The 27,366-nt window shown below is 45.8% G+C and overlaps 1 protein-coding gene across 4 annotated transcripts; it reads left to right on the forward strand.

The window, feature by feature from the left end:
- The first annotated feature begins 51 nt into the window (after positions 1-51).
- LOC123373813 (RNA-binding protein 14-like) lies at positions 52-26,108 on the forward strand. Of its 4 annotated transcripts, XM_045022968.1 has the most exons (3): positions 172-1,091; positions 11,512-13,126; positions 14,270-17,737. In XM_045022968.1, the coding sequence occupies exons 1-3, from the start codon at positions 746-748 to the stop codon at positions 14,475-14,477; spliced, it is 2,169 nt and encodes a 722-aa protein (XP_044878903.1). In that variant the 5' UTR covers positions 172-745; the 3' UTR covers positions 14,478-17,737. The 4 variants fall into 4 exon arrangements, with proteins under 4 accessions (XP_044878905.1, XP_044878906.1, XP_044878904.1 ...); XM_045022970.1 differs by lacking the exons at positions 11,512-13,126; positions 14,270-17,737 and adding an exon at positions 23,527-26,108 and having other exon boundaries at positions 52-1,091; XM_045022971.1 differs by lacking the exon at positions 11,512-13,126 and having other exon boundaries at positions 52-1,091; positions 14,823-14,886.
- Positions 26,109-27,366: the final 1,258 nt, after the last annotated feature.

Raw genomic sequence — 27,366 nt, forward strand, 5'->3', positions numbered from 1 at the left:
CTGTGCAAGCTGCTGTATAAATGCAGAGGCACATCCCCTCTGGGATAGGTTCCAGGGGTGGGTGGCAGGTGCCCTGGAGATGGGGGATTCTGGAAAGGGGGCTCCCTAATCCCCCAGCAGGAGAGTGGGGAGACCCCCCCTCCCAGCTGGGGGGAGAGGGTTGGGGATGGAGTAGTTCCCATGACAGAAGAAGAACATGGTGGGGTCATTGGGTGTGGACGGAACCTGCCTATCACGGTGCCGTAGCCTGAGGGCGAGACCGAGCACTCTGCACGTGCGTGGCGGCTGCACCATTTTGTTTACTGGCCAGTTAACAACGCAAGGTCAGGCTTTGCGCATGTGCCCGGAGGGCCGAGTAGGTGTATTCGTAACTACGCAAAGGAAGGGAGACGCCGGAAATACGCAGGCGAGCTAGGGCTGCTGGCGCGGATTGTGACGGATGTAAAACAAAGGTTACAGACGGTTGGGCCTCGAGTGCGCAGGCGCAACGACGTTGCTAGGAGAAGAGCGGAGGCGTGGATGGAGAGGCAGGAGTGCGCAAGACAACAGTAGCACGCAGGCGCGGTATTAGCCGAGTGTCTTTCTTCGCAGGCGCAGTTGCTCGTAGGCGGTGGCAGTCAGCGCGCTGCGCAGGCGTGTTGGCGGCCGGGTGGTGCTTTCCTCTTTCCTTCCCATCTGAGCGTTCAGAAGGTCTGAGGCGCTGCCGCCATTTTGTCAGCGCCCCGGTGCCAGCTCGGCCGCGGCCATGCGTCCCGGAGTGAAGCTGTTCGTGGGGAACGTGCCCGAGGAGGCCACAGCCGAGGAGCTGGGCGAGCTGTTCACGGGCGCGGTGGGCCCGGTGCTCGGCGTGGCCCTCATGAAGCAGTTCGCTTTCGTGCACCTGCGGGATGAGGCGGCCGCTGTCCGCGCCATCGCCCAGCTCAACGGGCACCAGCTGCACGGCCGCCGCATCGTGGTGGAGCCGTCCCGCCCGCGGCCCACCAACACCTGCAAGATCTTCGTGGGTAACGTTTCGGCGGCCTGCACCAGTGGAGAGCTGCGGGCGCTCTTCCAGCAGTACGGGCCCGTAGTGGAGTGCGACGTGGTGAAAGGTACCGACCCCCCGGGCTCCCTAACATCCCCCCCTCCCCGGTACCGGCCTGTGGTGGAGTGCGCCGTGGGGAAAGGTACCGACCCCCCGGGCTCCCCAACATCCCCCCTCCCCAGTACCAACCCGTGGTGGAGTGTGGTGTGAAAGGTATCAACCCCGGGACAAGGATCCCCGCCCCCCCCCCACTCCTGATACCGGCTCATGGTGGAGTGTAACGTGGTCAAAAGGACCGACTCCAAGGTTCCCTGCCCATGGTGGAGTGCGACATGGACCCCTCCCACCCTTGGTACTGGCTGGTAGTGGAGTGCGACGTGGTCAGACACCGGACCCCTGGGATATCGCTCTCCCCGGGACAGGGACTTTACACCCCTGCTACCAGCCCATGGTGGAGTGCGACATGGTGAAAGGTACCGACCCCTGGGTTCTCTGACCCACCCCTGGTACCGGCCTGTGGTGGAGTACAACGTAGTCAAAGTTAGTGACCTCCAGGATCCTCAAGCCCCCCACCCCTGGTACTAGCCTGAGGTGACGGCAATGTGCTCAAAGGAACCAACCCCTGAGATTCCTCCCCCCCCAGAGATTCTACTCTCTCAGTACTGGCTCATGGTGGAGTGCGATGTGGTGAAAGATACTGACCTCCGGGTTTCATGGCCACCTGGTGCCGACCTGTGGTGAAAGGTTCCCTCTGCTGGGTTCCCCAGCGCCCCCCCCCCCCCCACACACACCTAACCCATGGTGGAATGCAACATGGTGAAAGGTACCAACCCCTGGGCTCATTTTCCCCCCTCCCTCACAGACCCATGGTGGAGTGTGATGTGGTCGGGCAGTTCCCCGGCACTCCCCACCCTCAGTACAGGCCTGAGATGGAATGTGATGGGGGCAAAGATACCAACTCTCTTCTCCCCCATGGGGTAGGAATCCCTTCAACCAACCTCCTTCCCCAGCAGTATGGGCCCATGAGTCATGATTAAGGCTACGATTTAATCATGGGTATTTTTAGTAAAAGTCATTGACAGAAACAAAAAATCATGGCCCATGGCCTGTCCATGACTTATACCATTAATACCCCGATTGAATCTTAGGTGTGGGAGAAAGCCCGTGGCACCAGCTGCAGAGGGGGCACTACTGGGGATGGGGTGCCCTGGGAGCCAGCGGCTGCTCGCCCTGGGACTGATTGATGCTAGGAGCTGCCGATCTGCGGCTGCTCCCGCTGCCCTGGGACCCGAGCGGCTGGCTGTGGGGCCGCCCAAGTGGCTGAGTGCTGCAGAAAGTCACAGAATCCGTGACTTTTGCCAGACACAGAGCCCTAATCATGATGGAGTGTGTGATGGGATCCCTGGAGTGCAGCCTGGGACTGTGGGACCGCTGTGCCCCCTGAACTCTCCAGCCTGGGCTCTCTCTCACAATACCTTGCTAGTGACAAGCAGTAAACCCCTCGAAGCACTGTTATAATTCAGCACAACTGCATGTGGAGCCCCCACACCCACCTAGATTGCATGAATGCTCCCAGAGCCACTCATGAATCACGCAGGGAAAGGCACTAGCCCAGTCTTCCCAGCCTTACATCCCAAGCACTGCTCAAGATGAGCAATGCAGATTTATTAATTGGTTCACCACTTCATCAATGGAAAGTGGATATACACCAGCCTTTGCAAAACCTGAGTAAATTTGCCACACACTTCATACAAACTCACTGGTAAAGAGAAACAGTAAAACAAATTTATTGACAACAAAAGATTTTAAGTGAATATGAATGTTAGGCAAAAAGTCAGTTAGTTACCAAAAGTACATAAAATATAAGCACGCAGTCTAAACTCTCAACCCTGTTAGACTGGGCAACATCTAGATCAGGGGTCTCAAACTCAAATGACCACGAGGGCCACATGAGGACTAGTACATTGGCCTGAGGGCTGCATTACTGACCCCCCACCCCCGCTGCCCTTGGCCCCGCCCCCACTCCACCCCTTCCATGAGGCCCTGTCCCTGCCCTGCCTCTTCCCACCTCTTCCCTGCCCCCTTCCAACTCCTTCCCCAAAATCCTCTCCCTGCCCCCAGGGGGTGCAGGAGGGGTGTGGGGTGTGGTGGGGGCTCAGGGCAGGGAGTTGGGGTGTGGGGTGCAGGAGGGGTGAGGGGTGCGGCAGGGAGTCAGGGTGCAGGAGGTGTGCGGCAGGGGGCTCAGGGCAGTGGGGTGGGGTGCAGGAGAGGTGAGGGATGCAGCAGGGGGTCAGTGCAGGGGATCAGGGTGCAGGAGGGGTGTGGCAAGGGGCTCAGGGAAGTGGGTTGGGGTGCAGCGGGGGGGGGTCGGGTGTAGGGTGCGGCAAGGGGCTCAGGGCAGGGGGTTTGACTGCAGGAGGGGCTCGGGGGTGGGCTCTGGCCCAGTGTGAACCGGGGTCAGGGCAGGCTGCCTGCCCTGCCTCTGTGACGCTCTGGGAAGCGGTTGGAACGTGGTGGAGAAGAGGTGCAGGGGTATGTGTGTTGCTATTGCTTCAGGCACCGCCCCCAGCATCTCCCATTGACAGGGAATGGGGAACTGTGGCCAATGGGAGCTGCTGGCCTCTGGGTTAGAGCTGCTCTAGGTAAACGCTGGGGGAGGGCAGGGGGGGGGGCCCACGAGGAGCTCATGGGCCGCAGAAAATAACCTGGCGGGCCGCATGCGGCCTGCAGGCTGCATATTTGAGACCCCAGTCTAGATTAAACAATTTTTTTCACTGCACTGGATTTGGAGTTCATAGTACACAGATTTCACACTTGAAATCTGGGTCAGTCCCCTCAGTTGGAGTCTTCAGAGTGTCCTTGTTGCTTGCAGTGTAGGTGGGTGAAGGAGAAAGGCCCAGCATGGGGCCACTGTGTTCTGTTTTATTCCCTCAGTCCCATGTGCTTGTGGATCACAAATCCTGGCATGTCTGGGGGCATTGCTAAGTCTCCAGCCAGGATTGAGCAATTTCCCTGGTATGGCCTCATGCAGGTGAGTCATTGAATTGTAGCTCCCTTGCTGGACAATGGTTGTTGATGGGACGTTTGGTTACTTTCCTTGCTGTTGCCCCTGGGGAGCTAATAATTAACTGATTCCCCAACTGACAGCATGTTTTAGTGACAACCATACAACACAATTCTCATAACTTCATATACATTAATGATATACATATATAGATAGATAAATGACTTTTAGCAGATAACCTTTCCCAGATACATATAAAGCATGCCTTATAAGGTAAGATCATGGTTATATAAAAATGAGGAATATGGGGGTTACAGGATGCTCCTCCAAGGTATAGAACGTCAGAGTGTAACAGTCGAAGATACCAATCCCCTCAGTGGAGCAGGGCCCACACCACATGACTAAGTCCAATATCTTTCTTCACCCTAGCAATTCCAGCCTGTGGTGGAGTGCCACATGGTTAAAGATACTGACCACTTGATTATGGGCAGATACCACCTCCCTCCGTCTTTCCTTTTCTTCCCAGCAATATGGGCCTGTAGTGGAGTGCCAACATGCTCATGAGGTGGAGACCCCCACCAATATCAATCCAGCAGTATGCATCTGTGAAGTGAGATGTTACCATAGGTACCAATTCCCCACATTTTTCTTGGGACATATACTACCCCTAACTCCTCCCTGCACCAGTGGGGGACTGTGTGGCCTCTTTAGCAAAGCACGTAACATCAAAAGTACCAGTCTTCCCATGGAGCAGGTATTGCCCCCAATCTCTCTGTCCTGCACTAGTGGGGAGTGGCAGAGGCTTTTTCAGCAACCCGGGCCTGAGGTATAGAAATTGCCCCCTATCTGGGGGCAGAGACCCCTTCTAATCCTTCATGAAGCAAACAGTGCCCCCCCAATTCCCTGTCTTTGCACCAGCAGGGAGTTACTGGAGTTCTTTTGGCAGTATGAGTCCATAATGTGACCTAAAAGGTGCTGACTACATCAATCCTCACTCTCCATGGGGCAGATACTTCCCATAACCCCGTGCCCCCCATGCATACACCAGTGGAGAGATGAAGGGGTTGTTCCAGGTACTGTGGCAGAGTGCAACATCAACAAAGGTACTGACTGCTCCCAACCCCCCTTTCACGGAGCATTTACTTTCTTCCACTAGCAGGTGGGTAAACATCCACTCTAAACTTCCTGGGGCAGATACTGCCTTAATCCATATTCTTCTGTCACAGCAAGGAGCTGTGTGAGGCCTCTTCCAGGAGTATGGATGCATGGAAGAGTACACTGACAAAGGTATTCACCACCCCATCCCACCTCACCCCTTCAAGGAGCACGTCCCCCTCTCAATTCAACCCCTATACCTGCTGGAGATGTGAGGTCTCTTCAGCTGGTACAGGTGGGTGATGAAGTGTGACATCAAAGGTGTCAACAGCATCTAACATCCCCCCAGTCCTTCTCTGTGACAATGTGGTCTTTGCGTGTGTGTGGAGGTGCTCTTCCAAGGGGAGAAGAATGCAGAAATAGGGCACAACCATTGCAGCAGCCAGAAGGTTGAGGGGAAGAGTAAAGGAGCAGAGATCTCACACAACCTGGTCACTGCCAGGAGAATCAGAGGGAGACATGGATAGAGGAACGATAGCAACCAGAAGAGGAAAAATGGGGTCATATTTTGGATGGTGGAGCCATCAGGCAGAGTTCAAGAGACAGGGGAAAGAACCCCAGCAGCTTCCTTTTATATCAGTCTGACCAATATGTTTAATCCTCTGTCTCTTTGGAGTCTGGTAACATTTTCAAGTGAACATGGGAGTGTATGGGCAGGAGAGATTAATGGGGTAAATTGGACAAGACAAATACAGTCTGAGGATTTAGGTTGCAGGGCAAGAGAGAAGGTCTAATAAAGCAGGAGAGATGAGTGAATAGGATTCACAATTATTGTTCCAGCTTCACTGGAATTTGGCAGACTTTATAATCGTTATAGTCAACTGTTTGACTACTATCTGATGAATGCTGCTGAAATTCATTGAACAATATATCTTAAATTATCGGCTACTCCATCAGCTCCAGTAACACAATTATTACATAAAATGATGATTTAAGTTCTGGAGCTAAACATAACACAAACAATTACAGTTGCTTTATATTGAAATATTATGTAGCACAGGCATTTATCTCTAGCTATTAGGCTTAGATGTAGGGTTAGTACCTGTCAGGTACATTTCTCTAAGCCTTAGATAATGTCCTCAAAGGTGGATAAATTCTCATATGTGCACCCTGAACCATCAGGCAGTTCATGAGCCTATTGTCAAATACATCATTTCAAAGTTGCCAACACCTCTCTACTTGTCCTGGAATACCAGTGATGTGGGCCAGTGACTGAGTGAGGTACTGTTGAAACCAAATACCCTACTTCTCTCCTGCATAAAAATTCCCTTTTATATACTGTGTCATTTTCTAATGTCCTGGAGCCGCCGTCATGTGTGACACTTATAGGGGAACATTTAATGGACATACCACCACCACCCCTTTCCCTTATGTAGGAGCTGTACATTGAGTGAGATACATTAGCTATGGTATCTCAGGGCCAGTAACCAATTTGGCACTCTTTTCAGCTTCATGCCACCTTTGAATGCCGCATTCCTCTAATTACTTGTATAATCAAAGGTAATTACACACAATCATGGAGCAGGGGTTGGTATTCCTTTCCGTTGCATCTGCAGAGCTGTTTCGAGTGATATGAATCTGCCACCAAATGCAACGTGTGTAACCATTTCTCATTTACCAGTGTAAATACCCCTTCCAGGCCAAGCCTCTGTGCCCATGCAGCTATTATTAAAAACAATACCATAACACCCAATCAACTGTATCATCCCAGAACTTCTAGGGGACCGCACAACTTTGAAGGGCTGGCCAAAGCCCATAATCCAGGGTAATGAAAGGTAACAGGCTTCCTTGCCTCAAGGGCTTGGGAGCAGCTCCATCCCCAGAGCCTAGCAGGGGGAATAGCAGTAGCTTTCTGTGTTAGTGCTGTCTCTTCCCCCTTTCCTCTCATTTCCTTTTAGCTATCTCTCTTTTGGTGCTATATTATTTTCCTTTATCACTTTTTTACTGCCTTTTTGTTTGTGTATTTGCAAAGAGCTCCATGCAGCCTCCCTTTCCTCTAAAGGTACACTTCCTGGCACAGGAAATATCCCTTAATCTTAATCGACCTCTTGCCCTTTCTCACAGGGGTTTAACTTCCTCTCACTTCCAGCATGGTGTCTTAGGAGAAAATAATTTTCCTAATCCAAATATTACGGCTAAAAAGGGCCCCCTCTCCCACAGCAAATACCCCTAGCTTTTTGTCCACTATATTCAAATATTCTGTGGCAGACTTCCCAGCTTCCTGACTCAACCAAATGAGCCCAATGTACTCAGAGTCCTGTCTGCACATGAGCTGTGAGTTTCTTCTGAATGTTATAAAGTTCTTCATCCAGGGCAAGGAATGAAAGGCATCATTTCCTGGACCTAATATTAAATACAACATGCTCTCCCCATACTATGTGCTGCCTGTTGCTGCAGTTAGGCTACCCTTCTCTCCCCGGGGTTTAGCTCAGCTTTGCAGTGCCTGAGTGTGCCATGGACTCATTTCAGAGTGTGGTGGTGTGGAACAATAGCATCTCTAATTGCATAATTATTTCCCCTTCCTGTTGAGGTAAATAAGGCCTCTTACACATGGGTCCCAAGAAAAAACTCCCAAGTGTCACCTGTTGTATGGGCTAGATTTGAGTGACCTAGACTCGCCGCTGATTGTGACCTGATTAACTGTAACCAACAGAACCTGTGTGTACTAGTGCCACTGGAAGCATGGCCTATTAGTTAACTTTTTCTTCACTGTAAATAACAATCCCTTCCCTTTGTCATGCCTTGCACAGCCTGATTTGAGGATGGAGAGGGATCTCAATTTTGGTGTTGCCAGCTGCGGTTTTTCCCTTCAAAGGATCTTGCCAGCCCTTCTGCCCAAAGCTTTGGCCTAGGGCTTGATGTTTTGGGCTCAGGCCTGAGCCCAAGTCCCCCATTTAGCATGAGAACCCTTCGCTGTGGCCCTCTGCATTTTCATGCTGATTTGCTAATACTGTTGCTGAGTGTCTTATCCTCAAAGGTTGTATAGCAATGTTGCTGCTTTTTTCTCTACCAGTCATCACTTGACCTGACCAATTCAAGAGTATTCAGCCTGCCTTCTATCATGCAATTTATATAATTTATGCCACATGCCAAATGTTCACCGTATAGGAACTGACCAGCACAGATGCTTCCATATGCTTTGTTCATTGGGCAATAGGGAGCCCTTTCTCTAGGGTTCTAATGTGCTCAGAAAGTACTGAGCTTTGGGGTCTGTTTTAATTCAGGAAGAGAATGAAAGAACCAAACCATAAATAGTGGTGATGGCTCTTCTGTAATTACTGGAGAAAGTGAATTCTGAGTGATTCACCTGAATTGCTTTAATGCCCTTATCTTCATTTGCAGGTGGTTGATAAAAGTCCAGTATGGTGTAATCTGCACAGCCAACTCAAGTGTGTTGAGATGTTTGCTGACTTCTCGAGACTTTGAGAGATTTCTTTTTCAATGTTTTTAGCTGCCTAGGTCTGAGTCGTGATTCCTATAGCACTACTCTATTTGGACTAGATTACCAAGGGATGTGGGAAATTCTTCATCAGTTGGAGTCTCTCTGTTGAAATTGTGTGTGCCTCTTTTTCAGATACATTCTGTTTCTGCCCAAAACAGGCAGGATTATCTTGCCCATGTTATGCAGGAGGTCAGAGTACATGATTATAATGGTCCCTTCTGGCCTTAACATCTACAAATTTAATCTGTGAATCTGTTTTCATAGACCTGACCATCACACATGAACAACAGATTGTTATGCCCACTTACTGAAAGATTGCACCATAACAGTATTGCTGAAAACTACTTTTCTAGTGCAGAGGCCTTGGGACCACCTACTTCTATAGGCAGAAATCAGCTACAGCATTACTGATGTCCAAAAAACACCAGCTTCTCACCATTCACCAAACATGAAGGGCAATAACAAGGGCAGGCAAGATCTCCACAACTCCTTGAAGTATATAAGGCCTTGCTGAACTCAGGGGAAATCCCAAGGTTTCATTTGGCCCTGCTGGTAATAGCAGAAGGATGGTTGTAGGTACTTTTAAGAGAGCCTGTGAGGTATTGGTGCAGCTGATGTGTTTGGACACCGCAGATCTTGCTTGCCTATACAGTCGGATGTCTTTCTAGCACAACAGTTTGGATCACTGGAAGCCAACCTTGCTGGTAGGGCCCTATTGGGCCAAGTGAGCCTTTGAGAAGGAGGGATGGGGTTGGGGGTACAGCATGGCTCCAACTCCTTCATTTCCAGATTAAATTTGGTATTTCCATTCTGTTTTGTTGGTTGAGAAAGACAGCCTATTTGTGAAGTAGGACAGCAGAAGCCATGTTTGAACACTAAGAATCCTTACCATGGCACTTCTGAGTTCCTAAGCCTACAGAACCCCTGGAGAGGGTGCTCACCAGGGACAGTGCAGCTTCCCATGTTGCTGGTCCCAAGTCAGCCCTTGCATACTGGGATTCAGTACACTGGAAAAGGCTCCCAAAAAAATGATATTGTGAGCTGTGCTCAGCCTGCTGAGACTGTCCAGTCCATGAGTAGCCAGTTACTTTCTCCTCGTTCATTATAAAAGGCTGGAGACTCTCCAGAGGCAAATAAATTGAAATGACTTGCCACGGCCCTCAATATAGGAGTGGAGGAATAGCAAGGCCTGGATTCCGGATTGTAGCAGGGAAGATGAGCAATGGGGCTTGTGTGGGCTGATTTTCATCCCGTGAGCCATTAATTCACAAGGTGTCCTCTGCGTGTAGGGGTTGCGTGTAGGGGTTGGCTCTATGTCCTCTAGAGTACAGGGATCTAAATTATGAAATATTGGATTAGGGATTTGCTTTGTGTTCAGTAAAATTCTAGTTTCTTATAAGTGTATGTTTTCTAAACTGTTTTAGAATTACTGCTGTTGGAACATTCCCTAGCTCCTCAGGTGTCATAAATGTCACTTCAAGTGTTTTGCTGGTATAGATTGGAATTATGCTTATAAGAAGATATCATTCTAGATTTCGGTGTGTAAGATAGTTATCTGAGCCGCTGTAGCTTTGAATTTGCTATACAGACACCCCCCGACTTACGCAATCGTTCTGTTCTGGAAAGCCTTACACAAAATTTGAGTTACGCAAGTCGGAAATGTATACCCGTATGTTACGCAAAAAATTCCACGACTCAAAAATCCTATTTCTGTCTTATGGAACTTTTTCCATAAGTGTGAATTTGTGTAAGTCGGGTCTTGCATAACCCTGAGAGAGTCTGTAGCTATTATGTTCAACCTGAGGTCCTGCCACAGACTATTTTATTTATTATTATTTTAGAAAAAACTAAGGGTAACCATACTGTTTCTGTAAGTGAGAGGTGATGATACCAAATTATTAATATATGTAGACTTTAAAATAACTCCTCCCTGTACTGCAAGTGAAAATGTCAGTGGATTTGGTTGTCTAGTATGATGCAGCGCAGAAAATGTTCCTTTTTTAATAAAAAATAAGTTGAGAAACTAGAGGTAAATCCTTCTGAAATACTGAATTTTTCAATGTAATTGTAAAGCTTACCCCATACTAAGTTTCAGGATTATTAAAGTCAGAATAGTCAAGGGGCTGCTACTTTTTTGGCTTTTTAAAATATAAAAGGCGCCCAGTCTCGGTTCTAGATGTTCTGACATACTTGATTTTCACAAATATTTAAATTGATTGCTCACTCCACTGACTAAATATATTTTATTAACGATCCTTTCATAGATATTAAATACAGTCCTCTTAACCCTGTTTAAGTTTGTATTCTACAGCGTAATACCTTCGACAAACTAGAGGGTTCCAAAGTAGATTAGTTTGGATGTTTTTGCAAGATTAGCATGAGCTGCTGGAAGAATCTCTAGTTTGACTAGTGATAGTTTCCTTCCTGAAATTTCAAGAAAACCGTATTGGTTACGTGTTCTTTAATGGTACAGAATGAACCAAATTCAACTCTGGTATGACTCCATAAACTTCAATTTGGCTCAGTGTGTTCAGGACTGAATGAGACAATATTGCAGAACTTAAGATTTTGGGAACTATTTGAAGGTATTTGTAAACAGACCTACTGAGCACATGAATTTCTTTCTGTGCCGTGATTAGATACTGGTGGGTTTTTTCTACATTTTTTTAAAAAATAGACTGCCGTTTTCATAATGTAGCAGCTATGGTAAATTGGGGTAATTTAGTTGCTAGCCCGCAGTTTATTGGGAAGGCTACAATACAGACTCTGTTTATACCCAAACTGCATTTAAGTAATAGCAGAGAGATGCGTGCATCTGTTAAGTGTTCGATCCTGTAATAAAATGTCTTGTCTTCTTCACTGATAACCCTCTGTCTACTTTATCAGACTATGCATTTGTTCACATGGAGAAAGAAGCAGATGCAAAAGTTGCCATCGAAAATCTTAATGGAAAGGAAGTGAAAGGAAGAAGAGTCAATGTGGAACTCTCTACTAATGTTCAGAAAAAGGGGGCAGGACAAAATGCCCAGGCAAGCACCAATACTGACAAGAGCAAGAGAGCAAGTGTGGACTTTAGAGAGAAATATCAACCCAAGATCGACGGTTATGAGCAGCTTAGGCCTACAGACTCTACGTATCCATCAGTCTCTGCAGGATACACTGCATCCTCGCTCTATGATTATCAGCAGCGCTTCGGTGGCACCAACACTTCAAGCAAATACAACTCCTTTGACATTCAGACAAGACAAGCATCTCCCTCATATTTTGGAAGGGACAGAAGCCCAATTCGACGATCACCAACAAGAATCGGCTTTGCCACTGTGTCGCTACCCATGACAGCGCAACCAGCATCCTACAGAGCTCAGCCATCAACCTCACTGGGTGCAACCTACAGAGCCCAGCCCTCTGCATCTCTCGGAATGTCTTACAGAGCCCAGCCAACAACGGGACAGGCAGCATCTTACAGGGCCCAGCCCTCGACCTCACTTGGAAATACTTACAGAACCCAGTCCTCTGTTTCACTAGGAGCTTCTAATACCCAGCCTGCAGCCTCATCGCTAAATTCCTACAGCGCCCAGGTTGCTGCTTACAACACCCAGGCTGCAGCTTCCCAGTTAGCCTCTTATGGGGTCCAGTCCACAGCAACACTAGCATCATCCTATGGAGCTCAGCCTTCAGCCTCGCATGCAGCCTCTTATGGTACTCAGCCTGTGGCTGGTTACTCAGCCTCCTATGGAGCTCAGCCAACAGCCACACATGCAGCTGCTGCCTATGCAGCTCAGCCTGCGGCTGGTCACACAGCCACCTATGGAGCACAGCCTGTGGCCACACACGCAGCCGCCTATGGAGCCCAGCCTGCAGCCAGCCACTTGGCTTCTTATGGAGCCCAGCCTGTGGACAGCCACTCAACTTCTTATGGAGCCCAGCCTGCAGCTACTCTCTCAGCATCATATGGTGCTCAGCCTGTGGCCGGCCATTCAGCCTCGTATGGCGCCCAGCCTGCAACAGCTCTCGCTGCCTCATATGGCGCCCAGCCTGTGGCCGGCCATTCAGCCTCGTATGGCGCCCAGCCTGTGGCCGGCCATTCAGCCTCGTATGGCGCCCAGCCTACAGCTGTGCTCTCAGCAACCTATGGTGCCCAGCCTGCATCCACTCTGGCTGCATCTTATAGCAATCAGTCTGCAGCAGCTTCCTACAAATCACAGGTCTCTGCTCCACTGACCACACCCTATAGAACACAGTCTTCAAACTCAATGTCAGCTTCATATACAGCACAGCAGCCCTCCTCTGTTCCTTTGGCAGTCACTTTCAGAGCTCAGCCTGTGACTGCATATGATGGGCCAACCCAGCTTGGACAACAAGCAACCCCGTATTTGGGACTGTCTCAGTCTTCTGCTGCTGCTGCTGCCATCGCACCACCATACGAACGCACCCGTCTCTCTCCTCCACGGAGTGCTGGCTATGATGATCCTTTCAAAAAATCATCTGCTTTGGCTAAAAGGTATGCTGCTAAGCCAGTGATAATACTTTGCACATAAATAGAGCCTCTCATCCAAGGATCTTGATGTACTGCCCAAGGGACTAGAGGCAGTCAGACTCAATACAAGTCTATTGGTCTTCGCCTTTATAAACTTGGTTCTGCTTCACCAAAAGGTGGAAATTCCCCTGCTAATACATTACACTAACTTACGGTTCTGGAAGCATTGGCAGGGTGGGAGGTGAAACTCGATGCATTATTAAAATGACAAAATGGCTTCCCACTCTGGCAGTAATACAGATCCTTACATAGTCCACCCCCTTACAATTTCTTTGCTTCTGTTGCGTCTGGCTAGGGTGAAGGGTGGGATAATATGCTGGCGCACCCCTCTTACTGGTCTGCAGATTCTACTGGATATTTTAGTGTTTTCTTACAGTTTTGTGTGAAAGTTGCAAGATTGGCAGCCCTGGGGCCTGGAAATTTCTTCTGCCTAGGGCGTGTATACCCCAGACAATGGCATTGCAGATTTCTTGCACTCTACCACAGACAGTGTGCCTTATCCCTCACTTGGAACTACAACTCTTAGGGCTAAGATGGGGAGTTCAGTTTCTCTCACAGGTTGGCACCTCTGCTTAGACTGCGAATGAAAGACTGAAACTACTGTCAGTTGTGGTGGTGCCGTGTTGTAGGTGCCTGCTCTCTAGGAACTGGACTGAGACCACCGTTACTGACCTGGATTGGATTTTAACCAGTATCCTCAACCCCATAAGTCATCAGACCAGTCTTCCCTATTTTCAGTGCTTAATAAGTAAATGGGCTGCATTTGTTAAGAGAAATGGCAGGCATATCCAGCTCTTGCTTTCCCATGTGCTATTTACTTGCCTAAGAGTTGGGGGAAATTTAACAAGTATATTTGAGGTATCCACCGAAGAAGTTAAAAGATAGCTAAGGAACTGTTCTGAAAAGAACTAATTAACTCACAAGTTCCTCTGGTTTGCCTTAGTGAGACGTGTACTAATAGTGTTGCTCTGTGGGTACTGTCTTCACTGAAGAGATTCTGATCTCTCATGAGGGTCTCCCCAATATATATTGCTTAAGCAGGGCGCTGTTAGGCCATTATCACAGACCCTTTTGTTTTATTCATTAAATGTCTCTTTTCTTGACCAGGTACAGTTCTGACCGCCGTTTATCTGACCTCTCAGATTACCGTCGTTTAGCAGACTCGCCACTTGTGTACCGTCATTCGCCGACAAAGTCCCCGCTGGATTATCGCCGTCTTCCAGAAGCGCATTCCGACTATGCCCGTTATTCGGGTGCCTATGGCGATTATATGCATACTGCTCGGCTACATTCTAATTACCACCGCCGCCTATAGTGGGGTTGGGGTTCCTGTTCCAGATGGGGGCAGTATCATTGATTACATGTTCCTGACACGCTTTCTTAGCATAAAGCCAATCTGCGTCTTTACTAGGCTGGCTTCCTCATTCAGTTCTCTGCAGATTCTGAGTTACTAAATTTCCTTCCCTCCCATGCTATCTCAGGTGTCATTACAGCCTGTCGTTTTGGCTCTGTTCCTTCATGTCACTTGATTAAAGAATTATTTGAGGCGATAGTATGAGGCGTCTCTGAGACATGCTACTACATCCAACACAAATAGCATTCTCCTGGTCTTTACTTTGGGGGATTTTATTTTCAGCTGCCTTTTTTGTTGCGTTTTTAGAATGATCTGAATTTATTATCTCAAGAAGAACCTGTGCTGCAACCCCAGGAACGATGTAGACAACTGCTGCACATTGTGTCTTTGAAAGTCGAAGACTCGAGTTCCTTCGTGCTCTAGTAGGGCTAAGAATGCCATAGCATATCTGGAATCGGTTTTTTGTTTGCGACTCCTGATGCTAATGTCTCCATTAATCAGACATAAGCTGCTCATGCAGGATTCCTAATAAATGCAATTCACAATGACTGTTGCTCAGTATTGTTTTTATAACCCGAGCAATTGCTTTCTCTGAATAGAAGAGCAAATGCTCTTTTATGTAACATTAAAATCCTTTTTCTTTTTACACCGGTGTTAAGTTTGCAGTAGATGTGATGTTCGAATCTATACATCTGAAATGAGTTAGTTTTTGTATTGACTGTAAATAAAATGTGGGCTATTTACAGTTTAGAAAGTTGTCTGGTGTATTTTTTCTTCCAGTTTAATTGGTTTCAGGGGTAATGTCCCATGTTCTTTAACTCTCTTCCTTTTGTCCTAAAGGTAAATCAAAGGACTTTAATGAGTGCATACATACAGCACCACTGCAAGGCAGCCAGCTCTAGGGAAGAAATGTGGTAGCCAACTGGTGCACAACAGTAAAGAGAGCTGGAGTATTGTCCAAGAGCAGGCCAGATCTCTGTTCTTAAGATGTGCTGTAAGATTTGTTGCTGGATCATTAGGTGTACCCCTTAACAGACATGTCAGAGGTCCCTGGGAGCTTATAGTTTAAACAGAAAATGTGCTTGGGAGAAGAGCAGTGGATGACTTCATTTCCTAAAGTGGGTCAACTATCTCATCTAAATTCCCATTCCAAAGCACCTCTCCCCAGAGACTGCCTGGTACCAGATTCATCTACCTCTGCAGCGTGGAGCTCTCCATTAGCTCTTCTGGGCATTTAAACCTGCTATTTGAAGGTATTAGGTGTTTGCCATCTACATGATGCCAGAATTGAACTTCCAGTCCCTGCCCTGAATTTGTTAGAGCATAAATTAGATCAACATGGAGCCTGAAACTGATAAAGGACAGGCATAGAGAAGGGAAGGATAAGGGCTAAGGAAATGTCTTGCCTTGAGAGAATGTTCTGAATTTTCTAAGTAAGGCAGAGTAGCTAGGAAGAAGCAAGTGGCCTACATGTTTAAGGGCAGACTAAAGGAATGATTTCTGAAGGACTGAAAACGGGGGACAGGAAAAGGATGTCTCTCTGCATGATGACTAGCGTGGAATCAGAGGTGAGGTTAGCAAGAGAGGGGAGAAGAGGTGAGCTGTGAGGGCAAGGATCAAGGAGGAGACTCACTTTCAAGTGGATTGGGGTGGGAGTGGATTTGATTAATGTTTAAAAAAAAAAAAATCCGACAAGAATGGTTGTGGCTTGCTGGACTTTAGGGGCATGTTACATCTGCAAGGATTAAGGATATTCAAAATCCCAACTTGCTTCCTGGACTCTTCCTGATGTTCCATCTGGCTGCACCTACCACATGACAATGATGTTATCTACTGGGGTTAGAACCTGCTTGCTCCCTCCTGATGGTGACAAGAGTGGGTTTTTTTTTATTAGTAGCAATAATGTTGCTGCTCTTTCTAGAAGCTCTTTGAGGTGGAGTGATTTTGATGGACATCTTCGTCACAGGCCAGCCAAAGCGATGACTCATTAATTTCCTCCTTTAGGATGCGAGGCATTTTAATTCTTACTCTAGATTGTGTTCTCTATTGGTGAGGGCTTCTTTCCCGCCATAGGTGTCTCCTGGGTGGTAGTCAGGGCCGGCTCCAGGTTTTGTGCTGCCCCAAGCGGGGGGAGGGGGAGCCGCGGCAGGGCAATCGCGCTGCTGCAGAAGACCCGAATGTGTTGCCCCAATAGCGGCCAGAGTGCAACCCCTTGGTATTGGCCACCCCAAGAACCTGCTTCTTTAGCTGGTGCCTGGAGCCAGCCCTGGTGGTAGTGAATAGTTCACCTTTGTATTTACTCAGTCCCGTCCTAAACCAAGAGGACTGATAATGTGACTTCTCATCAAGCTTCCTTTGTATAGTCCATGAGGTGTAGCCACCTCACCAGACTGAGATTCTCTCTCCAAATTGACAAATGCAGGAGCTACCTCAACTTTTTTCTAGAAGATGCATATTTTTGTATGTTTCAGTCATTTATATCTGATTTTGAAATTGATGTGGTATGCAGTTGCCTTGCCTATTGGGTGGTTGTTTAGATTTTGCTTCACTTACTATATCCACAAATATTTAGCCTTCCAATATGTTGAGTGAACCTGTTTAACTTCTTAAAATGCACTTAAAAATAAATGCAGACAGGTAAATGATTAAACTTGAGTAGGAAAACAGTTTCAGTTAGAAATTTAGATTATGGTTCAATGATTTTGTACCCAGAAAACTTTGAAATTCTGTAGTTATTGGAATTGGTGAAAATATAGCTGTGGGTGTGAACTTCTTGCAATTTTTTTAGTTTTTAGGTAACATTCTCTGCTCCATCTCAAATATCCAGTCCCTAGTACACTTGCTGTTCTGTAGCTGTTGTTGAAAGTCTGGGTTGGACATGGAAATTTAAATTAAACATGTTCTAGATTAGAAGAATTTTTTAACTTTAGGTAATTCAGCTTTGTCACTCATGCATGTAGAAAATGGTGTCTGTCCTTTGGGCAGAATTTACAGTTAGGTTATGTACATACCTCTGTTCTGAATCTTTTTATCATCAAGCCAAAAATCTTTCTCAACAGTTTTATAATCACTTACTATATGAGTAAGTAGCTTTGTACTGATTGTAACTGATTTTTGTGTGTTTTTATGTAACTAGTAACACATGGTTGACTTTTGATCTCATATGCCAAAGTTTGAGTTTTTTTCATTGCTGATGTGTTTATTAAAATGTCTAGAATGTTCTTTTTGTATTCTTCTATCTGTTTGCCTTTGAATTGTGAAATTCAGTAGAAGCTCTTTTTTTTTTTTAAACTACCTTGTGTTCTAATCCTAGTTTTTTTGGGGGATGGGGGGGTTAAATTTTAATTCTATTAAATGATTGGGGGGGGAATTGGCAAGAGGCTGGATGTGAAAATAAGGTGACAAATTCAAACTGGAGAGTGTGGGAAAAAATACTATCTTTTACCAATTAGTCTGTGGAACTCAGGCTATGTCTACACTTAAAATGCTACAACGGCACAGCTGTGCCACTGTAGCGCCTCAATGTAGACACTCACTAAACCAACAGGAGGTAATCTGGTGCTGTAGTTAATCCATCTCCCTGAGAGGTGGTAGCAAGATCAACAGAAGAATTCATCCTTTGACCTAGAGCTGTCTGCACTGGGTGTTAGGTTGGCATAGCTACATCTCTAAGGGACACTGGATTTTTTTCACATCACTGAGAGATGTAGCTATGCCAGTGTTAAGTTTTCAGCATAGACCAACCCTAATTGTCCCAAGGCAGCATTAAGAGCAAGAGTTCGAGGCTTTAAAAAGGGATTTGACACTTATGGCAATAATAGCCATTTAAAAAATGAAATTAAACATTTGAGGGATATAAGCTAACCTGCTTCAATTGGGACATAAACAAATCTTTAATATTAGGACTCAGGAGGAAACTCCTCCAGAGGAAGCTTCCTCTTATCTCCAAGGGCTTGCTTGTCTACACTTAAAATGCTGCAGCGGCACTGCTGTAGCAAAGATGCTATCTATGCCGATGGGAGAGCTCCCATCACTGTAGCTGTATCAACAGGAGAAGCCCTCCCATTGACATAGCGCTATTTACACTGGGAGTTAGGTCCGTGTGGATTTTCCATGCCCCTGAGCAACATAATTATTCCAGCATAAATTGCTTGTGCAGACAAAGACTGAGGGCTGGACTACAGGTAGAAACAAGGCAGTTTGTTGACCTAACTATGGAAGTGTTTACACTTAAATTTTGCACCAGGTGACATAACTGCCATGCAGTGCCAACTCCACAAGCAGCATAGAGTCAAGGTCGACACAGTGTCAGTGTAGATACTGCGTTGCTTATGTCAACTGTTAATAGCTTTCAGGAGCTGTCCCACAATGCCCTACACTGACAAGTACAATCAATACAAATGCTTCTGGTGAGGATGCACACCACCGACACAACGAGCAAAGTGTAGACATGCACAAGTGATATAATTACTGTGGCGGCTGTATGCCGACGTAAGTTAGGTTGACTTAATTATGTAGCGTAGTCATGGCCCAAGTCTGCTTTGGTTTGCAGAGAGCAGCTAGCGCTATCCAAAGAGCTTGTAAGAGCACAAGCTTCACAGCAGAAGGTTAGGGAAGCAAAATAAACACATGAAATTGAAACTGATTGAGTGTGTAACTAACTGGCAACAGTACTTGTTGGTTGTATTGAAAATGATACACCTTAAAGACCGACTTTTTTCACAAAGTGGCGAGTTCTGGGTTTATATCTCACAGCTTAAAGGAATCTCAAGTATCCTTGCTAAATATCTTTGCCTTTGTCACTGGTTCAGGGTAATTGTCCTTTTACCCTTAACTCCCAAGAAGATGGGACCCAGACCTTTCTCTCTCTGGATCTGCTCACTACTGTCTGAAATAACTCCCTCTTCTTGAGAGCTAAGCTCATAATAACTGGCATAGACAAAACACATTGCTAACCTAGTACCATGAACGCTGCCTGACGTGGCTCTGTGAAGACCGAAGCTGAGCTGAGAAGTGTATTCAGGTTTAAGAAAGCCTCATGCATTTGCACATTTTGCAGTAAGAGACCAAAGATTTTCCATTAAATGAAGGTAAGAGTATTTATTTAGTGCACATTATCAAGTACATGCAAAAGTAACTTCTTAGCAACTAGCTTTGGCAATACAAAGGTTTGTAACTGTCTGTGCTGGCCTTGGGCCTAAACCAACACTAGCCTGCTACTGCATTTTCATAGTTCCTCCCAGCCCGTGGACCAACAGAAACTACATTATAAACATGCTATTGTCATTGCACCCTATGTATGAATTTTAATTCCATCAGCATCCTTTTAAATGGTCTCCAAAGGGGAAGAATGTACTTCTGTTCAGAAGTCTTACTGGTGAAATTATTTACAAACTGTCTAGGAAATTACTAGAAAAGTACTAGGGTCTTGATTACTCATTGGAATGTGGCCCTTTTGTGCAGAAATGTCACTTGTACTTTATGTACACTGTATCCTGTTTGAATATAGGATGTATTTTCTGTAAAAGGTTAAACTCTTCCTTTAAATCATCTCCTCCAGTGAGATTTGTGGAGATGAGTATGTAACCAATTTGAAGGTTTTATCAATACTTGATTCAGCAGTTAAAAAAGCTAATACACCTGATAACCAAATCTATATGTGCTTCTAGGTGCCAGTAGTTGTATATTTATAGTAGATGCATTAATGACACACTATAGCAAGTGCTGTAACTGAAAGAAGTAAAGCTGCAATGTAATTCTAAACCACTACCCTGCTGGCACTTTTTCATTATTCTGCAATGTTGCAAAGGTAGTTTCTTACATTCAAGGAGAGGATAGAAGAAAAACAGGTTGTCAGTTTTTCAACTAGAGAAGGGAAGTTCTATGCTGCTGTATGCCATGGAATACTGCCATACAGGATCAAAGGCAACCACTCTGCCAAAAATCACCACTGTCCCTCCACCTGAGCTGAAGGCTATCTCTTAAGTGACTGAATTAAAATATTTTTTAAAAAAATTAACTATTTCCCCACTATAATTACCCTGCCTGCAGACAGTATATGGAGTAGAATTCAGTTCAATCTTCATGGAAATCCAGCTAGAAGAAAGTTAAGGAAAATAGTTTTAAGAACACCCCATGCACTAAGTACACCTAAGAATGGCCATACTGGGTCAAACCATAGGTCTATCTAGCTTAGTATCCTGTTTTCCAACAGTGATTGCCAATGCAGGTACTTCAGGAATGAACAGAACAGGTAATCATCAAGTGATCCATCTCCTGTTGCCTCAGTTTGCCAAAAGCTGGGAATGGGTTAGGGACACCATCCCTGCCCGTCCTGATTAATAGCCATTGATGGACCCCCTCCATGAACTTAGCTACCGTATATACTTGTTCATAAGCCGAATATTTTTGGTAAAGTGACGCATCAAAGAGCAGGCGTCGGCTTAAAAACGGATCTACACCAAAATTTGGTGATTTTAAACTCTATGGAATCATTGAATTGAGTATCTAATACGTTGTTGTTTTGCTTACCTGTAGCATCTGCAGGCATGGAGCCCTTCAGCTCCCTGTGGCCACGGTTCACCCTTCCCAGCCAATGGGAGCTACGGGAAGTGGCGTGTCCCGCTGCTCCCATTGGCTGGCAACAGCGAACTGCAGCCAAAGGGAGTTGAGGGACTCATGCCTGCAGATGCTCCAAATAAACAAAATGTCCCGACCTGCCTGCGGCTTACCCTGATGGCAGGGAACCAAAGTTTGACAACCCTTGAAATGTAGGGTTGTCTTATGAAAGGGTCATACAGTTTTTGCTATTTTTACCTAACCATCTTGGGGGGTCGGCTTATAAACGAACGGGCTAATGAATGAGTATATACGGTCGTTCTTTTTTGAATCCTGTTATAGTCTTGGCCTTCACAACATCCTCTGGCAAAGAATTCCATGGGTTACCTGTGTGTTGTGTGAAGAAATACTTCCTTTTGTTTGTTTTAAACTTGCTGCCTATTAATTTCATTTGGTGACCCCTAGTTCTTGTGTTAAAGTGTTATTTACTCCTTATTACTTTCTCCACACCAGTCATGATTTTATAGACCTTTATGATATTCCCCCTTTAGTTGTCTCTTTTCCAGGCTGAAAAGTCCTAGTCGTTAATCTCGAATCATACAGAAGCTGTTCCATACCCCTAATAATTTGTTGCCCTTTTCTGTATTTTTTCCCAATTCCAATATATCTTTTTTTGAGATGGGGTGACCAGGTCTGCATGCAGTATTCAAGGTGTGGGCATACTATGGATTTATATAATGGTAATATATTTTCCGTCTTCTTATATATCCATTTCCTAATTATTCCCAACATTGTTAGTTTTTTTTGACTGCCACTGCACATTGAGAGGATGTTTTCAGAGAACTATCCACAGTGACTCCATGATCTCTTTCTTGAGTGGCAACTGCTAATTTAGACCGCAACATTTTATACTCCAAGTAGTAGTACAGGTACCTAGCACTCCTTCCTCTCTAAGCACAAACCAAAACTTGGCTTACTGGCAGTTGAATTGTCATAGATATGCCACAAACTATAAACAAATTGAACTACATGTGCAACTCCAAATTTTACCCTATTTAGCATTGGGCCAAGTAGTAGTAAACAGCTTGCTACTAGTTGATACCTTTATGCTAGTTTGTGCCAATTACACAGCAGTCACTTCCACTCACTACCATTTGGCTAAATCTATTCCAATAAAGCTCATAAGTACCCAAGAAAAATCAGAAAGTAACAAGTGATCAGTCAGGCTACCCAGCTTGAGTCCAGCTAAGGGAGCAAAAAGGCTACCCTTCAGGAAACAGGAAGGCAATAGAACGTAAATGGTGGCAGGCAATGTGCAAGAATGAAATTAGGACAATGAATTTGAACAAATAACTAAAGGGTGTTTTTGTTGTTTAAGACAATTAATGATAGCTGAGGCTGGAAACCCGTGGGGATTTAGGCATGAAGTGGCTGAGCTGCTAGGAAAAATGTATAATGCAGGGGTGGCCAAACTTACTGACCCTTCGAGGCACATACGACAATCTTCAGAAGTTCAAGAGCCAGGGCGGGAAGCACTTGCTGGGGCTCAGGGCTTCAGCTCCACTCCTGCTGAAGCCCCAAGACCCCCTCCCTGCTGGGCAGAAGCCCCTACCCCACCACCCTGCTGCAAGGCAGAGGTCCTGAGCTCCGCTCCTCTCCCCTCCCCACAAACTCTGGTAGGTGGAGAATGGGGGCGGGGTGCGTGCGTGTGTGTCTATGAGCTTCACTTTGACTGTAAAGAGCTGTATTCGGCTCACAAGTCAGTTTGGCCATCCCTGGTATAGTGCTTTATTAAAATCATTTTTTTGGACTGGAGAATATTAAATAGTGTACCTATGTTTGGGAAAAAAGGCTCTAGGGAGTTACTAATCAGTCAGTCTCATTTCTATCTGGTAAATTAGTTGAAAGGATAACTTACTAAAATGCCTAGATCATATTAAAATACACTCCAACCAACAAAGCTTCTCCAAAGAAAAATTGTCTCATTCAGCTAGAAAAATTATTTGAATTTCAATAAGACAGTACTTGAAAGAGAAATGGATGCTATACTTTGTTTTCAAAAGGCTGTTGACAAATGCCCTCCCTGGAGGCTAATTAAGAAACTAGTGCTAATGTGAGATGTGAAGTACCATCCTGAATCAAAAACTGACTTAGAGTAGAAATAAATGGTAGTGTGGCCAGAGGTTGACAGTGCTGTGATCTGAGGTTCTGTATTAAGATGGGTGGTGGTAATATATTTATAAATGATTGGGAAAAGGAAGTGAGCAGCCACATGGCAAAATTTACATATGCCACAATGTTTTTAGGTCAGAAAAGACTCTGAGGAACTGCAGAGGGCCCTAACCATGCTAAGGGAGAGGGCAACCTGATGCAAAGTAATGCATGTTAGGAGGGGATTCTTTAAACTATTTATATACCTTACTGGATTGTAAATTAACTGTATCCACTCTAGGGAAAGCCCAGGGCATCTGAAACTGTGGACACTGAAGACCACTGGTGAATGAACAGCAGCAGTCAAATAAGTAAACAAAATGTAGGATGCATAAGGAATGTGACCGAACATTTATGAATGAGTCATCCCCATCTGGACTAGAGGGGTGGTATTGGTTCTCATCTCATCTCCAGAGAGAGAGCAGAATTAGACAGGATTCAGAGACAGGGAAGGAGACTGATTAAGACACTGGGAAAAATACATATGAAGAGAGACTAAAATGATTGTGACTGTGTAGTGAGACATGATAAAATTATATAAATAAATGACTGGCACAGAAAAGAGATCAGAAATTTCTATATTAATAACATGAGGACAAGAGGAAAATCAAAATTGAAAGGTGGCAAATTCAAAGCTGATAAAAGGAAATACTTTTTCACACACACTGCATCCCTTAGCCAGTGGAACTTGTTGCTGAGAGCGGAGCAGCGTTCAGTAAGAGACTCAATGTTTATGTGGGCTGATGTTCTCATCCTTTCAGCTGTGGAGATCTATGTATCAGGAACGTGTGTCAGCATATCCTTTCTAGCTGGAAAGCATGCCCAAGTCAGTCAGCAGATGGAGCACAACCTGCAGGACCTAGGTTGCATGGGTAAATGGACAGATGTGTTGGGTGCATCCTAAACCCTCAGGGTGTGTCATGTGACTTGTCCCCAAACATTGGCTCCTGTCTGGTGGGTGAGGATTGGGGCAGAAGCAAAAAACCCCTCTCCCTGAGAGGTGTGAAGAGTATAGTAGGTGGATGGGGCAATGGAAGTGCTTACGGCAAAGATAACCGTCCAGACTCTCAAAGTGACTGAGGTGCAGGGGGAGACTGAGATATTAGGACAGCATATACAGACTCCATTCACATCCTCCCCCCTGGCTGGGACTTGGTGGCACAGAACAACTCCAAGAGACAGACCCAGGCTGAGAAAGCAAATCTTACTGTATGTGCAATATGCCTCAGGTGGCAGGTGACCAGGATTCATCACCAAATTTGGACTGCTGGCTGGATCATTAACTGGCCTGGGCTGGGTACTGATGGGAAGTGCAATGTGAATGCTAATCCATGCCCCTTGGAAAGCACTGATGTAAATGCCCACCTGAATATTTTTGTTGGCCTTGCAGTTTGGCTTCACCAGGACCAAATACTCCAGCCTTCCTGCACTTTTAGATGGCAGAGGGAGCTTGGCGTACATGGGTGTAGTCTGCGCCACAGCTCTAAACCTGGGACACAGCTACCTTTCCCCATTCAGCAGAAAATCCCCCCTGCACATTAACTTCTAGTCCTCCTTCAACAGAGGGATTCCCCCCTCCTCCGTGCACCTGTATGGCCCATTTAGCACAGAGAACTCTCCATAACTTCCCAGTGTACTTTAATTTCCCATGCCAACAACAGCATTAGGGTTATAATCCCATTCCCAAAGCAGGCCTTGGATTGAAAAGGAAGGGGGGGGGGGAATGGTGGGTTCCTGAGAGAACTTTTCACCCTGCAAACCCCTAGTGGGAAGAAGAGGTGTCAACAGTCCTTCTGCTATCACTGGTCTCCTGGGCCTTGGAGGAGATGAATACCTAGCTCAACCTTAATACTCCTCAGGATTGAGTTTCCCTCCACCACACTGTAAACCTCCCACCACTGTGGTTCAACCCAAGGGGAAGTTAATTACAAGCACCACCAGCTGCACAGGAAGCAATGAGGCCTGTAAGGGCCATGCTCTGATTGGCTGCCTATAATGGAGCGATTATGGAAAAGCCCGATACTTCAGGGGGAAAGGAGAGCATGTAGATGTGGGACCCTGCACTTCAGTCATTTACACCAGTGCAAAGTCCTAACACATCACAGCAGCAGCATTCTGCACCCTGCTGGTACTGGTGTCAGAGACCACACAGCCCTCCCCTTTCTCCAAAGAGTGGATGGTAGGAATCCAGCTGCTTCCGTGTTGCATTCAATTGAGAAAGGGGGATTTTCACACCAAGGCTGGCTGCTTATTTTTTGTGTCTAAATGAGAGCTGCGTGCTTTAGAAAAAAACCCTGCCTGCCAGTCACTATCAAACACCTGAAAATCTGCCTCCCAGTATTTAAACGCATTAACAAAAGGAGATCCAAGCAAGGGGAAAGAAGTGCATCTTTTGCAAGACAGCTGCCTGGTGGGAGTGAAGGCATATTTAGGCCTGAGAGAAGCCTGCTGTGGATTTTAAATGTCTGGTCTGATAACGTTTAACAGCAGAAGTAGAACTGTGTATGTGTAAGAAATTGTAAAATAATAATGTTTGGAATAAGAAGAAAAGATAAGTAACTAAAAAGCTAGAAAATGTTGGTTTGAACTAACACTAAACTTGTACTGCCAGGGAAAGGGAATTAGGCTCTCATTTCCATGTTAACACAGATGTATAAGAAAAAATAAAAACTTGTGTAATAGAGGGAAGTTGAAACTGTATTGTCCACTGCTGAAGGCAACTATGATGAGATCAACCTGATGATCTTCTCACTTGTAACTGATCACTACCTGCTGAGTGTTTTGCCTTAATAAAGATTTTAGCTCCATCTGCTGAGTAAGTGAATCTTAATCCACCACCACCCAGCCTAGCAATCATGAGAGGGCATTAATACTTGAGCCAAAAACAGCCTCTCTGTTGGCTCAAAATCACCAGACTATGCACAAGAAACCACACACTGCCCTCTCTTGCCTGTAAAGGGTTAGCAATGAGCTTACATCAAGTCTGCTCCTTTGTCAGCCATGCAGATTTTCAATGAGCATGGTGCAAGCTTCTGCCACAACAGGAAGAGGCAGAATGGATCACACTTGGGGTTCATCTACTCCAGTATCTTGTCTCCAAGAGCAGCCAACACCAGATAGTTCAGGGAAAGGAAATCTGCAGTAGGCAGTGATGGGATAACTGCCTCCCTGTAGTTAGAAACTGGCTTGTCCCCTCATTGCTTCCAAAACACCTGCTTATTTTTAATGTCTTTTCTAACTGGTTATTCTCATTAACTATGCAAGTGTCTGATATCCTGAATCCTGCAGAGCTTATGGCCTCAATGATGTCATGTGGGAATGAGTTACACACACTAGTTCTACATTATCTGATGGCTTGCAAGTAGTGAACTGTGGTGGAATTCAGTCCCCCATCACTTAAATCTGCAAATAGAAACTGAACATATCTTTTTAAAAGCTATGCCTTAAGCAATTGGGCTTGATGTAGAAATCACTAGGTGTGGTTTTCTGGGTTGTGAAATGCCAGTCAAATTAGATTATCAGAGTGGCCACCTCTAGTAAGAACATTCATGAACTGAGCAGGTGCCTGCATGAGCAAAACCAACCCAACTGTCACTCAATTGTCAGTTTCTTAGCCCAAAGGCTGACTTGTATTTAGAATACCTTGAACACAATATTGAGGGGCTCCTCCCGCTACGGCTATTTGACAGTAACCCACATCTGTAACTCAATGTTTCACAGGGAGGAGAAGGGCTACTGTCTACTGAGCAACCTTGTACCTCAAGGTGTGTGTTTTATGCAAGGGTGGAGTCTTTCTTGAAAGCAAGCAGCATTATTAATAAAACTCATTGCAAGAGCAGCTAGAGGCTAACCAGCTCAGTCTCACCATGCTAGGCACTGTGCAAACAATTGTGTATTGTAGGAGTAGATAGGGACCCCAGGATAGCAACCACTGTATAAACAACATAAAAAGAGGCCCTGCAGTAAAGGATCTATAAAGAGACATGGCAAACAGAAGGCAGCATGATAAGCAGCAGTCACAGCATCACATTTGCCTAATGTTGAACTTGGTGTAGATTGCTTGGCAGAGGAGAGCTTTAAG

The sequence above is a fragment of the Mauremys mutica genome, chromosome 7 (genome assembly GCF_020497125.1).
Source record: "Mauremys mutica isolate MM-2020 ecotype Southern chromosome 7, ASM2049712v1, whole genome shotgun sequence".
NCBI lineage: Eukaryota > Metazoa > Chordata > Testudines > Geoemydidae > Mauremys > Mauremys mutica.